The following is a 16,642-nucleotide window of genomic DNA, read 5'->3' on the forward strand; positions in this document are numbered from 1 at the left end:
AAGGGCGCCACAAAGCCAGAGTGCCCGAGCGCAGACCCTCAGCTCCGCCCGGCCGCGGCGGTGCATGGATAAAGCGGGGCCCGCCGCTTCTCTGTGCCCCGTCCGAGAGCCGCGGGGAGCCGCGGCATGGCGCACGGGGTCCCGCCCGAAGAAGACGGGCGGCGAGGAAGGACATCGCAGAGGAGGCCGAGGCCTCGCTCCCGCGGCGGCGCCCCGCGCCTCGGGCAGGCGGAGGGGCTCGCCGTGCCCCGGGCGGTCGGAAGCGGCAGCGGGTAATCCGCGGGGCCGGGGCGCGGCGAGTGGGTGGTCCGGGCGGCCGGAGGCGCGGGCCGTCCCCCTGCCCCGGCGCCGGGCCCGGCCCGCTCCCGCTCCCGCAGCTGGGACGGAGGCGGCCCGCAGACCGCTCTCGGCACATTTCTTCATTTCTCACTTGAGTGCCCTTCTTTAGTTCCCTTTCAACTGCCCACTTTATATCGGCTTCATTACACCACCGCTCCGTTTGTGATGTAAATCGGGAAACTCAGGGAAGTTTTTCTTTTGGCCTTGTCTACGGAAGAATACCGAGAGGTATTCAAAACGTATTAACACAAATCAATGGCACCAATAAAAGCAAAATCTCCTTAGCAACATAATCTTGATTGCAAAAGGAGAACTGAGAGCATTTAGCAGAACAGTGGCCCACATGGAATACGCATTTGTCTAGAAGAATGCGGCACAAAGCCTAAAAGAGAGATGCTGAAAAAATCCAAAATTAACTCACACTGAACAGTTACTCTTTTTTTCAAAAGTACACAATTGGCTACATTAAATCTATCGTGCGCTTTTCTGCTCGGCAACATTGTATCTAGCGCTTTGCAAGCCCGCATTACAACACCCGGAATGCTTCAGAGCGCCGGGCAGGAGCACCCCTCCCCACCCGCACGCTGGGACATGAGCATGTCTAACACGCCCTCTCATATATGTTAGAGACATTGTACACACACACATCATAAAGAGGCTGTCAAGACTTCCATACTAGAGTAACCAAAGAGCTTAAAATGTTTCACGCAAGGAAAAGCTGCTGGCTGATGAGAACCAAAGCCATCCTCAGCAAGGCGAGGGAGTGCTCAGGTTTTGTTCATAAGGTTCTGGTTAACCAGCATTTCATACTGGATGGTCTGAAATACATGTGAATTGCATGGATGGGAATGATTCCTTTCTGAATAGGTGGCGTCTGCCTCAACTAGAAGGAAACCCTAGCTTGTTTGAGAGCACACGTGAATAAAACATAAAAGCATAGACACAGCTTCAAAATCACCACTCAACCGTAATGATAGTACATTTAATAAATCCTACTATCATTAGGGCTGGAAAAGCTTAAAGAACTCCAAATGTGGATTTAATGAAAAACCAGTTTGAAACACTTAAGGCAGGCAATGCCTGTAATTTGGTAACTCCAGTCCTCCAGTAACCTAAATTACCCAAAATGATTTTCAAAATCACCGCCCCCATTCAGACTAAAAGTATCAACTGGAAGCAAGATGAGACCATCACACAATACAGCAGTTTCTCAAGCTTTTCGTTTTCTTCCTCTCCCTACCACCCACTCCCCCCAACACAGATGAAAAACAGTAAGGCTTAGAAGATAGGTTAACAATTATTTTATTAGTTTATAATACATACAACTTAAGAAATGCTTTAAAAAAAGTTACATTGGAGTCCATTCCAATTCCGGGTCAGGTCAGGAAAAACCAATGTCAATGTATTAAATAATATCCTATAATTCAACAATAGATTAGCCTCAGTAATTCAGCAGACATGGTTAAATATTCTTAAATATGCATATATACAATTGTGCAGCCTTTAAAAAGTCCTCTTATTCCCATCTTCCCCTCCCAAAGCTGTGCACCCTGTAAACACAGTACTGGCTTCTAAGCTTTGAGTCTCTCACCCAGACTTAGGAGACTTGAAGAGGAATGTTACAATAGTGGAAATCACAGCAGCCCTACCTTTCTAAACTCCTTGTGAGAGGAGAGATGCCCAACAGGCAAAATTAACATCAAGTCTCTCTATAAGTAGCAGCAGCTTCTTTAATTTCCAGTTTTAGGTTAAATTATTGCTTACACGTTTTTTGCTTGAAATGGATTTTTAACATACTCCAAAATACTGGGTTTTAACTTTTCCCTCTTGATGGCAACATGTTTTCAGCGACTTATTTACCATTAGTGCTTCATACATTTAACAGGTCTTCCCTAAGTATACACAGTCCGATGCAATTGTCTGCAAATTCTTTTAAAGCAACATGAGTTACACAGGTCTAATTTAGCACACAACATTTAGGCACTGTTTTGTAGTTTACTATTCTCTTTCCATTTTATGTTTGGAATGAGTTCATATTCTGATTGCCAAACTCCATCCTTTATGAAAACAAGAACCTGGGTTACACTTTTTAAATAAGGAACTCCTTCACATTTTCTGTTATCTCACTGAATCAAACTCTTCATTGACAATATCAACCAGTAGGTACACTGCATATCCTAACAAATTAGAAAGCCTATTGCTAGCATAAAAGGATCAGAGATAAACACTTGGAGTGGATGAGTTAGATACGTAGATCAGCATAATGAAACCAGTTTAAACATACAGCCACTAAAAATATCAGTAACGTTGCATCAGGATATGACTTTCTGAAACATTTCTAAACATGACTTTAAAAATGCATTCATAAACCTAAAATACTGTTACAAAAAAAAGTCTTCAGCTGACTACTAAGTCTAGTTTTCAACACAAGGCAAAGTAACTTTAAGTTATTAAGCTATAAATGGGGAGCAAACAACAACAAAAAAGCATGTTTCAACAAACATTCTAAAAATCTATTTGTTTTCTAAAATTAGCATTTGTCAATGGTTCCCTTCTCCATAAAAACTACAATTAACTACCAAAGTCTTACTTACCTGAACTTAAATTGTACTAACTGGATCCTACTTGTGGGCCTTAAATATACTGTCACATGACAGGAGATGTCTGGACAGGTCAAGAATTTTCTTTGGAAACAATTAGCCATACATTACAGGCTCCAGATTAGGAAGACTGTTCTGCACTCAGAGCAGCTCTCATCAGCAATTCCATTTCGGTCTGGCTATTTTAAATGAAGAGATGCTGAGTTCAAAAGGAAGCTTACCTTCTGCATTATTATTCTGATAGCAGAATTGTCTCTCAACTAGAGCATAACCAAAATAAATTAGTAACACACCAAAATAAAAAAAAGTGAACAGAAGTTAACACACAGGCTACATAATTACTGAAATGGACTGCTAACTTGCATCATTCAATGCCATTTAATTCAGTTCAAAACTATTTTCTGTCATACTCAAAAACCTCTAAATCTAATCCCCAAATCCAATCTTTTGAGTGTTGCTTCTCTTAATTCCTATGTTTCATCTTTTGCCTCACTAAACTGTTCCTACTGGTCTGTTGTATTTTCAGGAGCCAAGCATTTATGAATCCTTTTTCAAGAAAATAAATTTTAATGAAATATTAATGAGCTAAACCAGAAGATTTTTTTTTTCTTTTTTTTTTTTAAATAGACAATTTCCATGAAACCAGTAAACTGTAGTTTTATAAAAGATGCATATTACCCAGGTGTTATGTGGTAGGGATACATACATACACACACCAGCACAAGTGTCCACATATGAAGTTTCATGCAAGGAATCAGGGAGTTTTAATTTTTCCATTATTCAATAATTCAGCCTACACTGACTGAAATACCAGTGTGCAGAAAGATGAAAGTTCATAAATTAATGAACTGAAAACAAACCAACAAAACAATATGAATGGATATCTAATGAAGAATAAACACATGTTTTCAGTAGTGAAATTTTTTCACTTCTAGAGTACTTCCCCCCTTGAAATTATTCTACTTCCTTAAGAAGAATGATACTGTTTTCTTAGTACACCAGTATCCCCCGATTCCCCAAGCTACAGAGAGAATTTTACAAAGAATAAACACAGGAATTAAGAAGGTAGCACCATTAGAAATAACCACTCCATCCAAATCAGAAAAAAACCCTTTCATTTATGCTTGCCCAGCACACTTTGACATTCAGCAGCCTAGTAATACAGGGTAAAAGAAGCTCTCATAACTTTATATTGATAACATTCATAATGGTCATGCATATTACAATCAAGTTTCTAGGGTGACATTTGCAAAGTAAGCCTTCATGCAGATAGGCATTCAGCTCATTAAATACCATGTTCATATTTCCTATTAGTCCCTGAGAAGTTAATATTTCTACCTACAATATGGCTATTAAAGGCATTATAATGATCATACAATTAGCTGTTTGTCATGGAAATGCAACATGGCTATAGGGAGAAGCACAGAAATTACAGCAAATTAGCAGTGATGAATACAGATTTCTGAAATGCTTTCTTTTCATAAACAAGGTCACTGAAGAGCAACATAATGTGATGTTAGTCACAGATACAAAACTAGCCAGCACCACTTACCCTTAGTAAATCACTACTATGAATCCAAGACATTTGAGGCTCTGAGACCTCTCTAATTGAGTGTTTCCTTTACACAAAATCATCTGGATTTTGACCTAATGTAGGGTCATCAGGACCCTTCTTTTAATTACTCAACGGCAGTGCTGGGAGAACTTAAAAGAACCACGGATTTTCTTCACTTAACAAGTCTTTCACCTCTTCAATTAAAGTGATCTCTTTAAACTGTTCAGAATTCCAACGGGGGTTTTGGTGGACAATTTGCATTATAGCCAGCTGCACAAAACCCATAAACTAGGGGACTGATTTAAAATTAAGACTTTGGGGTGGGGGGGGTGGAGGGAACGGAATAAAGACAAGTTCTTTTTCCTTGGCTCCCGGCTTCTAAGCAGTTACAGATTGCATTTTAAAGCTCTTCCTACAATCTTTGGGGCTACATAATGACTGTTAAAAAAAGAAATAAATTAAAACTGACTTTTAAGTAACCCTGTATCTGAGAGACAACGTATTATTTTAAACATCATGGTCTTGGAGAATTACAAAAAACATGTCATTCAACAAATTAGTTTAGAGATTATAATTTACATCTAAGTACTATAAAAAGTTTATACAAACTATTCTACTTGGGTTTAAGTATCATGGGCCATTTTGGATTTGCATAAATAGTTTATTAAAATTACTCTTACTGACCTATTAAAAAAAAAAAATTACTGACTTCCTGTAACCTGTCTCCATGAACATTTTCATTTCTGGTGAGGTTTGTCAATCCCAAAATAAACTCCAAGTCACAGCTACTTAACAACAGATGAGCTCTTCAGAATTCTTCACATAAGGTCAGAGAAAAGTCCTTCTCCCTCAAAACTTATTTCTACCCATGACTAAAAAATTTAAAACAATTTGTTTCTATTATATTACACTAAGAAAAAAAATCTTTATTCACCAGTTAAAGGCAACTATATCTAAAAATAATAATTAGCTCTCATAGGGATTCATTGATGCCTTCACCATTAGTTTAGCAGGCTAAAGATGAAACAGGCATAATTAGCATCATTTGCTGAATGATTAATATCAACTTGATACCTAACTTAACTGTTCAAGGAAATTTGAAATAGATAAGATTATTTGCAGGAATTGCTGAGTTGCAGGAAGCTAATCAAGTTAGTATTTTAGCAAAGAGTAGGCTGTATCCTGGAAGTCCTACTATAACTTCTGGTCTGCTCAAACTGTGCAATTTTGTTCTTTGCCAAGTGACAAAAATGGCAATATATGTCTTCTCACTAGCAATCAAAATAAATAGATCTAGTATTTCAGAAGCAACATCAAAAGAAAATCCTGACAACTGCCGCAGGCATAAAAGTCGATTAAAGCTCCTGCCATCCTCAATTTCCATCATTGTAATTAAAAATTTGAAAGGGATTGTATGAAAATGTTTTGTAACATTCTTACTAGGTGAGTGCACTACTTCTTCAGGAGAATACCACTTCTGAGATAAAACTCACCTCCCTACAGAGAGCTTCTCAAGTCTCCTGATTATGTTTTAAGTCAGAGACATTGTTTTAATAAAATATCCAGAATACTTTTTGAGGGAGTAAGTCTGGCCTCCTTACAAAGGGATTTAACTTTTAAATTGCTCGGAGCTCTACTTTGGATCTCTCTATTATTTCTCAAAAGAGAAAGTCACAGCTAAGACACAGAAATGCCTGCTAACCAAGCCTATCTGCTGATGCACCTAGAAGTAGACAAGATCTTAAGCATCACTACCTGTTAATGTGGAAGATTCACTAATGGGATACTCTGTAAACCTGTAAGCCACACTCTATTCACTGCTCTGGTCTCAGCACACATCACACCCAAAGCAGCTTTACTATAGCTGGGTTTGGTGCTGCTGGCAAGGTAGCTGTGGACATGGACAGAACACACTATGGGAGGTTTGAGCAGTAAACTAAGGCAAATAGCTGCTATGAACATATCACAAGCCATATCCTCCACTAGAGCAGAGGGACAGGTTTCCACATCAGTGGAAAACTGCATCCATGACACAAATTATCACTATAGTCAAATGAAAATTTTTACAAACTCTAGGCCTCATATGATCCAATATTCATTTTATTGAAAAATGACACTTAAAGAAATCAGGTATAAGTATTTATCACCAGTTATCACTTCTGTTCAATTCCTACCTCTCCTCTGCACCCCCAACCTCCCCAGTCTTCGCTGCCATCAATGTTACATTTCTGTCCTCTCGTGGGCTGAAACTAGCCTGAGGTTACAGTTAATACTTCTGGGTGAGAGAAGTGCAGCCGACCCAGATTTGTACTGAAGAAGAGGTTGAAATTGATTTTTAGAAAATAACGAACAGTTACTTTGTAGAGAAACCATGGGTGGCACTCAGAAGACTGCGGCCAGCACAAAATTGAGATTTGTTAATTAAAAATCATATTCTGTCAAGTTAGAGAAACACCCTTACAGGCTTGTATGAAAAGCATAGCTGAGCTATTTTCAAATTGAACAGCAAGAATCCACAGATGAAAGCTGAGCAAAGGATGAATTTTGGGAACGGACACAGAAGGCTTAGATTTAAAAAAATTTAAAACTTTCTAGGCCACTCCCACTACAAACAATTTAGGAATATAATATTCACTAGAGAATATTTTACAGAGAATAAATATTTTGAAGACATAGAAAAATATTTCACAGCATCAAGGTAGCTGTAATACATTACCTTGAAATAAAACTTGTATTTAAAAGATTAAAAAGAGAAGACTATTCTTGTAGTGGTATCAACTTTTCATTCATACAAATATTAAGCAGAGTATATCTGTTTTTTTCATATATTCACATTATTGCTTGCTAACACAACTGTACAAGGAACATGTTCTTAACTTACATCAATTTTGTGTGTAGTAATTTTAGATACCTGAAGCAAATTTTACAATACAAGAGTTGCAATTAAACTCAAAAGGTGCGTGTGAAGATATAGACAACTGAAGTATAATCAGAAGAAATGAAATACAACTGGCCTGACCCAAGTATACAACATATATCCAGTTAAAAAAAAAGTCTTCTACTGGTGCAGAAAATAACCTTTGTAAACCAAAAAGAGCAAAAGAAAGGGTGCAACAAATAACTGCCTAACACATTTACACTGTTGCCCAGTGCACCCTGCTTTGATTACTTTTAATACATGGCATTTGCATCTGGAACTCTGTTGTTCAAGAATTCAGTAACTTTTTTCTTCTTATGTGGCTTTAAAATAAACAAACAAAAAACCCCATGAAAGATCTTCTTGGGCAATTAAGTTTTAATACAACAAGTCCTTCTGCACCCCTGTGTACAAGATCTGGTAAACAGTATGAATAAAGCTGGCACATGGTAACTGACTTAATTAAAACAGCTACATTATAAAATGCAATAATAATATAGTTTTGTGATCTCAAGTTCTACCAACCAGATGCATGCAATGCTCTCAGTAATTCTTCTAGTCTGAGTAGAATAATTCCACTCGGCTGCCTTTTTTTTTTTTTTTCTTAAATTTTTTAAAGCCAAACTTTTTCAGAACCAGTTAACAGAACTTGTTCATAAAAAGCATAGATTTCTACTAACAACATCTGGGTTCCAAAAATCAGTTTCAAGAAGAACTTTGTCTCCTTCTTTAGCTGGAAGGGACTAGTCAATATCCCAAAAAGAAATGGAAGTATTTACAATTGACTAGTCACTGACAGAAATTTCCAAATATCTTAGAAGGAACTTCAGCATGTAAATGAATGACTAAAGGGATTTACACAATGTACAGTCAATCAATTGTATCATATTGGGATAAAAAAATACTTGTTCACTTGTATAACATTTTCAGCTGTGTATTTATAGTAATATATATATGTACACACGCGCTCGCACACATATAAAAGACTCTTCTGAAAATCAAGATACATTAATAAACAGAAGTAGCAAAAGTAAAAATAACTTAAAGTAGTAATTAACATTTGTGTGAAATTACTTTCCAGAGTTTGACCAAATGCACTTAGAACATACACTTATTAAAAAAACCCCCAAAAAAACAAAAAAACACAAAAAAACAACTAACCAACCAAAAAAAAAAAAAAAAAAAAACCCAAAACAAACAAACACATAAAAACCAAAACAAACAAACAAATGAAACAACCACAAGATGCTGTAGAACCAATGTTATATCACTACCAGGAGAGCACCAAGCAAGGCACCATTGGAAAGACAACATACTTGAATAAGTCTCTATAAATAAATCAAACGCTAATCTGGTCGAAAAATCGGTGTCTTTGGTAAAAACTCTATAAGGATGACCTGTATAGAAAGAAAACAAATATGTATTAAAAATGGCAGTAATCCTATTATCTATCACAATGACAATTCACATGGTTTTGGGTTTGTTTTGGTTTTTTTTTAGTATATCAAGTTGTGATGGAAAGCAAAATCATGGCATTTTGTCAGGTAGGAAACCATTAGAAAAGTCATGTATAATCGGTTTGGGGTTGAAAACCAATACTCAAAGAATCAAATTCAACTGGAAAAGTTTGCTTACTGATATGAAACACAAACAAACTGAAGTAAGCTAATTATGTTAAATAATTATTATGCAGTATTTTATTTATTTATTGGGAAAAATTATGAAAAAGATAAATACATTAATTAAAAAAAAATAAATAAACAAATCTCCTGAATGCACAATGCATGAAACATTAATTTTCAATTGCAATTTCACTTACTTCAGAATTGTTGCCACTTAATACAGGATTGTAAATCATGTTTATAGTTCAATACCTGTATAAAAAAGTGTATCAACTTTTGCAAAGCTCCCATATCAATATATGTTCAAGTTATTAGCAAGAACTTGACTAATGGTTTTGAGTTTCTTATGGACTCAATTCAAATTTAAACTACATTTTTCTGAGCTAAGTACACTATAGGGTCCACTGCAGAACACAATCCAAGTATTTACCCTCTTTAAATTAGAAACTTAAAGAAAAGGTTGACTTGTGCATGTTCCTTCTTCGGAGACAGTCATAACACAGCAGCACGATTTATAAATAAATAAATGCATCTGGTAACATAAATTAGGATTTTATTTACTTGTAAGGGAAACTCAGCTTTTTAACAAGTTAAAATTATTTCTCAATGTTTTTGATTGTAAAGGAGAATACAACTTAGCTGCTTAGAGAATAAAGACTTCTATCTCTGCAAGCATACTAAGTCTCAGAAAATAAGTCTCCAATTTTATTTTTAAGGCAAGTAACAAATTTACAGTAACAAATACTGAAACCAGGTATACAAGTTTATTTCTTGAGATATTCAGAAATTACTTATTTTCAGAAGTGATCCAAACTGCTCAAAATCCACTGATCACTGACCTGAGTCAACCAACCACTGGATTCTGTAGAGATACCAGGGCTTCTGATACTCAGGCAAGTTTTCAAAAAGGGAGGAAGAAGTACAGCTGGAGCACTTTGTTTATGCCAAAGGTATTAGATTATCTTGTCTGTCTTAATCAAATCAATTATTTATTTAACATCTACTACAGTGGATTTCAGACCTCAGTTTGGTGAAGCATCCAGTTTGGGCATAAGAGTCTAATTTAAATTATCTGTTTTGTGAAAAGTTGAAGATAGGCATTTATTATTTAAAATTAAACCACAATCATATTATGGGCAGTCGTTAAAGACACTAGCAAACCACTGAAAGTGAGAGAATGACAAGTGAGGTTTTGTAAAAATTTTCTCATCAACTATACCCAAAGATAATACCAGAGGTTTCACAAGTGAAAATAAAATCTCTGGCCTTTATCCTGTAAAGCTACGTGTCCATGCATATATTATTGTAATAAGCAAGTCAGCTGATTTGAAATTATATTTAATACAGTGAATATTCATCTATAAGTGTTGCTGGGCCATAGTATTTACAAACTCACATTATGTTTTTTCCAATTGAATCTGCAGAACATTGTGTTTGACAATGCTTCCTGCAGAAAAATAAAGTTTTCAGCAAAATACAAATGCTTCATTTAGTTAAAGCTTAGTCTACTTTCTGAAATGTGATTTATTCCATTTTCAGTCACACCCATGTGTCTAACCTAAAAAATTCAGTAGAATAAATTTTACAAAAAATACTTATCCAGTGAACTGAATAGAGCCACTCTGTAAAAAATGCTTTTTGAAGACCTTTCAGGCAAGATATAAGATCTAGTGGAAGGACAGGGAAAAGGAGAAGACTAAAAGATAAAGATCATCTTAATATAATTTTGAACTGTTGAATCACATTTAATTTTTTTTTATGCATTAAAGCTGTTATTTTAAAGAACAGACAAAGTGCTGCATAATGGAAGATCACTGATAAGTTAGTTCTAACACAGTAGATACTTCTCCAAAGCTAATCTTTATTTTTAAAAAGCTAACCTTCCTACAGCCTACTTACTAAAACATTAAAAGAAATTATGGAAATTCTAATGTTTTTTACATTTTAGCAGCTTAATTTCATCCTATCCTATGTACTTCCAACATATATTGAAAATGGAAATAAGAACAGCACCAAAAAGAACAAGTTGCAAGCTAAACAAACTGAAATCCTACACAAGACATCATTCATTTTAAACCACACATAACTTCTTACTGTGTATTTCCAAGAACGGTTTATGGAGTCTCAGCCAAAGACTGAAGTAGATTAAAACTCCAGCAACTGAGTTAAAAATATTTTAGTGACACCAATTGGAGATAAAGACGCTTTCAAAATAGTTGAGGTAAGGGGCAGCTAAAATCTAAAAAGGTTTTTTAAGCTCCAACAGCTTAGTTGAAAGGTCTTCTTCCATACTTTTGGACTTGATTAGCATTATATAAAATACCCATATCTGACTTACTGCGTAACCAAAGTTGTGGTTATTCTTTATACAGCATCTAAAATTTCACACTCCATCAGCACATGTTCAAGCTATTTTATCTTGGCAATTAATTTATTATTTTTCAGAACACAGTGAAGCCTTGTTTTCAAGTCATTCATAACTTTATAAATCAGTCCTGCACATGAAACCATGCATCTGTGAACCGTAGAAAATCCTTGCACTCAGGCGATTAAGCTCCTGACACCTTTACTGATTAATAATCATGAAAAGAATAAGATCAGAAGCAAAATAAATGATCATTTAATAGAGAAACTCACAAAACAGCCCTTTAACTTACATATTCCATCATGTTATTCGTTTCACATTTCCTTTTGCTTAGTCTCCAATGCAAGCACAGCTAGACAAGGAGGAAAGAAAAAGAAGAAAAATGAGCTGTATTTTATTGCAGCACACAGACTAGCCCATTTGTTCACCTTTCATATTTTTCGTTCAACAAAAGCATCTGTTTCCATACTGTGCAATTCAAACTCCAACAGTACGAAGCTGCTCCCTGCGGCACTCACCTTGTGGTATAACCTATTGTTTTCCCATTCTAATAACTTCTCAATCGATCTTCGTGTCTGGAAGACAAATGAGAAAGAATTTTACTCTTGAGTGGTTTTAGAAAAACTTTGTTTTGCAGCTGCTTTTGTGTGAAAAGAAGAGAGGTGCAGGACAGTGACTGAGTACAAGGTGGTCTGTAGTACTATCAAAACTTGTCTGGTATTAAATAGTATCTAGAACAGAAACAACTTTTTATGACAGCCAAGTAAGTACCTTCAACCACTTTGGAACAAAACCTGTTGATATGCATGCTCTCTGGTTGTTATGGCAGCTTTAACTTTAAAATCACAGAAATTTCAAAGGGATCCAAGTATAAAAAGCAGGATCCCCCAGAATCAGTGGTCTAAATGTACCACTTCTAAGGTCAGCACGTAAACTCACAAATGTCACAAACTATTTTGCAATGCTGTAGGTGAAGTGCAAATACCCAATACTCTAAATAAATGAAGAATCTTTGTTACATTTATATCCAGATTTTAGAGAGCGAAAAAGCAAATGCATAAAGCTACAGTAAATTCCACAAATAAGCATTACTAAGCTTGTGATCTGTATAGAGAGCAAACCCAGTATTTAGGATTCTAAAGGAAAGCTTTACTGCCTGTGTCATCCACACTTGACATTTCAGATAGAAAATCCTGAAAGCTGCTCTGCACAGCTTTTTAAGATTATGCATGCTAGAATTAAAGGACATTCTGTGCTGCAAAGTTTCACAGCATTTTGAATATAATTATTCAATCATTTTTACATTTGAGAAATACATACTGATATTTATGGTCATTTGACTGCCAGAATATATATTGCTTAGCTCTAAATGGGACTTGCTACAGACAGTGAATAAAAAGAGGATAATTCATGGTGCCAGGTGTTAAGATGAGACCAACAGAGCTGCAGGTGCAAAAGGACGGAGCAATGACAAGGATCAAATACAACTTAGTGCAGCTGCAGCTTCCTTACAAGGCGGAGAGGGGTGAGGCGAAAGGATGAGAAAGCATCTTGCTGTTATTATTACAAAATACTAATACTGTAAGTGAACCTTAACAAACCAAACTAAATGCGGCCATGACAAACAAAAATGTCTGAGTAAAATAAAAATGAGACAACAAACTATTAATTTCCCCCCAAATATGAACATCCTGGTTTTCAAACATCCTGTAGTTTAATACTGAAGTAGTTGTGGGGAAACACAGCTAAGCATGTACTGTGGTCACATGATTAAAAATTAGATCATTGCTATCTATCAGTATTCATTACAGCAAATTTTTTATTATGTTTTATTTTAAAATCACAAGCCAAGGAATTATCAAAAGCTGGACATACCAGCGACTAATTTATCACATACACTGGAAATTGAGTATTTTGGGGGTTATTCTTATTATTATGTTTTTAAAGACAGTGCCCTTTAACAATAATCAGTAGACCTCACTTGTTTCTTTGTAAAGATAGCCTTTTAGAGTCTGCTCTCCTTTTAAATGAAAATAGGGCAGCAGTTATGGTCACACTTTTGTTAATTTAGTTGCCAGTCAGCTCCAAATCAAAAGAAAATAAGGCTGCAGAGTGTAATTAACATTCAGTTCAGTCGTTTTGTCCCTTGTCTAGCCCCCAAGCTTTGTTAAAATTGCCATCTGAATGCTGAAGGCTGTAGGGAAATCGATTTGATTCTAATCGCACCATGAAAAGAACATGATCTAACTGCTTTCAGCCCTCCGTAAATCTGTACTAGGTCTTTAGCACAATGCAACTTCCAATTTAAAAAGCACTGAATGTCTCGTCAATGACTTTGTGAAGAAAAAAGAACAAGGAGCAGACATAAAAATTCCAATAGTTGTTTAAGCATTAAAGTTCATTTGCATCACAGCAAACCTGAAAAGGGCTGACCTCTCAAACCGCCTCTCAGGTCTATGAAGTTGTAGCCTTGACAAGCTCACATTGACAGAGCTCATTGACTCTGAAAGGCTACTCTATCAATGGTGAAAAATGGCAATAGGTTCTACTCTGAGCAGGCATCTGCCTGCCCACCCGCTGCTAAACCAATGGCAAAACTGATTCAAAACCTGAATCTACCTTGTAATCTTCCTTTCCAGGAGCTTTTAATAATAGATTAAGATCACTATACAATTTAATTTCATTGTTTGCCCCAAAGACTGTGAAAAACATCCAAGCTTTTCAAATTCCAATAAAATTACATCTGTATTATAATACATAAATATAAATAAGAAATTGATAGGTATTATTAAGTGGTTTATTCAAACAACAAGTTTAAAGTCATTTGACTAGCATGACATAAAAATACCAAGATTCTTTATCTTCCTGGAGCCTTAAATACTACCCGCCATTCCTATAGTATAATCTGGGACAGTCATAGCTCCCAAACACACCATATTCATATAGCCATGTTAATAAAAATTAAACTGTACAATATTTCTGAAAACCTCAGAGCTTGGAATAAAAAGAAATTAATTAAACAGCATCACACAATTCACTGTAGTAAGTTTTCTTCCTACTTGACAGGTGAAAAAAAGCACTTGCACGTGCAGCTTAATTAATCACTGCTCTTGACATCTCAATGATTTACAGTGAGGAGCAGGTGAGGATATACAAAACCAGAAAAGAACACTTGATTTGAGTGTAGCATTTCCAGCACACTAGGATGACAAGCTTGTATATTCTATCAATGGTGTACAGAAAAACCCATACAGCAAATTATTTGTTAGCCACAACAAAAGCACAAATTAAGTGGAAGAGAGACTTGTTTATTAGGAAGATTTAATACTATCCAGCTTTTAATTTTTTTTTCTTAAAAACCCAGTCCAATATTTGAGCAAAGAAAAAAAACCCCTGCAATTCAAGTACACTTTTCAGCATAAGAAAATATAAGAAAGTATGCTTTGTAACATATTTCACAAGAAAAGCAGATAGTCTTCAATGCTATCTACAGAATTTTGTGAAATGGACCTCTTCAACTGTCTAGATGCAATGTTTAATGAAATATTTCTGTAAAATAACTGATTCTTTAAAGATAATGTCTAACAATGTCTTTTTAAAAATCAGACTTTAAAAAAAAACCCAGCACAGAACACACTTTAAGTAATGTTTACCACTCCTGATTCAGTAAAATAAAGTTTCACCCTCTAACATGGAAGGAAAAAAATATTTTAAAAAAAGCCTAAATATGAACTTTCCATGCAGAAACAAGCATAGTACTGAATGTATGAGCAACTGCAAGACATTTCTGATACATCTTTCCAGCGTCTTTCCAGTTAGCTCCAGATGGAATTATGATCTGGACAGGAAGGCTGTGCAGCAACAGGGCCCCTCTGACAGTGCATGACCAGGAACACGCACACTGCACTAAACCACACTAGAAAACAGGCCAAGGCCCCCTCAAGTTCTGCTGTAAATCAGTGAATGACTGGTACAGTACTGAACAAAAGGATCTTACATGACTCCCAAAATGGTGCTAATTTGAGTACCTCCCTTCGTCTTTATTATGTGGGGGAACAACATGGATAGCAACACCACCATCCTCCACTAACAATTGTATTCGGAGTTGTTTGGGAAAATCCAAAGAATCTCTCACTACACGCATTTGATCTTTGACTTCTTATCTGAAAACATACACATATGTAGTGCACTATTAGTCCAATAAATAGCATGAGCTTTTCAAATTCCTTCATATAAAACTTTACCACAATCAAGTATTACTGGGTTTGAGTATCACCCTGAACAAATATACTTTATGCTTAAATTTCAAAATACAAAGAGACAACACTAGGCAAGCTTTTGTTAGCTTCTCACATGGCCAGAATTTGTATTATACATCACAGAAAAAAGTCAAAGGATCCTGCTGGAGGTCAGAACTATAGTATTTCCGCTCACTCCAAGAGAGAAATGACAGAAGTGGGAATTTCTATTCATTCCAACTACAAAATTTATACCCAAGTAATTTAGCTATCAGCACAAATGATGAAACAGAAAGTCAGAAGATCACTGAGTCACATATGCTCACTTTCAACAGGCCAGAACATCCCCCAAGGCAATTTTGAGGCCCATACTGGTACCACAAAAATGCCAAAGCTGTACGCAGAGCACACATAACTGAATGATGTACATCTGTGCTGAGAACGTCCTCATCTTTAATACTACACCTTAAGTAAATCAATATAAACTGCAAATTGTAATATTCCCATCTTGCTAAGGAATTCTCCATTTGTGAAGGGAAAAAGGTCACAAAGGTGAAACCTGAGTTGATTTCAGATCCTGATATCCTGGACCATCTGCTTTAGTGCACAGTAGTTTGAAAAGCTGACTGTTCTACTACATAGGTGAACATGGAGTCTTGTATAATTTCTCCTATTGGTAGCTAGGATGTTTTTCATTTTAGACCATTATAAGGGTGCTCATCCCAGGAGTCACTCCAGCATCCACGCAAGAAAGCAAGCGAAATCTATACTAAACAGAATGAAGAATATCTGGAAATAAATGCAGCAGTCTGGTGCTTTTTATATGATCTTGAAATAACTGCCTTGTCCAACAAGATCGCTATTGCTGCACTTTGCCTTACTATATCGATTACTTTGCACAGAAAGGGAGTCCAGCCTAAAGCACAGTTCAGAGCTCCTGATCACACAGAGAAACAATCAACAGAATTCTGGAGCAGGAGAACTGACGACATTAAGTTGACTTCAT

At 36.1% G+C, this 16,642-nt stretch overlaps 1 protein-coding gene across 2 annotated transcripts in view; it reads right to left on the reverse strand.

The window, feature by feature from the left end:
• Positions 1-1,672: 1,672 nt before the first annotated feature.
• The window catches only part of CHIC2 (cysteine rich hydrophobic domain 2), a 30,350-nt gene continuing 15,380 nt past the window's right edge, over positions 1,673-16,642 (reverse strand). The window contains exons 4-7 of one of the 2 annotated variants that reach the window (XM_040065545.2): positions 11,917-11,973; positions 11,691-11,750; positions 9,231-9,285; positions 1,673-8,808 (exon numbers count right to left, since the gene is read on the reverse strand). In XM_040065545.2, coding sequence (XP_039921479.1) covers positions 9,232-9,285; positions 11,691-11,750; positions 11,917-11,973 — 171 coding nt within the window. In that variant the 3' untranslated portion in view covers positions 1,673-8,808; position 9,231. The remainder of the gene's footprint in view (positions 8,809-9,230; positions 9,286-11,690; positions 11,751-11,916; positions 11,974-16,642) is intronic. The other variant, XM_040065546.2, reaches the window with a different exon arrangement.

The sequence above is a fragment of the Hirundo rustica genome, chromosome 5, assembly GCF_015227805.2.
Source record: "Hirundo rustica isolate bHirRus1 chromosome 5, bHirRus1.pri.v3, whole genome shotgun sequence".
Taxonomy (NCBI): Eukaryota; Metazoa; Chordata; class Aves; order Passeriformes; family Hirundinidae; genus Hirundo; species Hirundo rustica.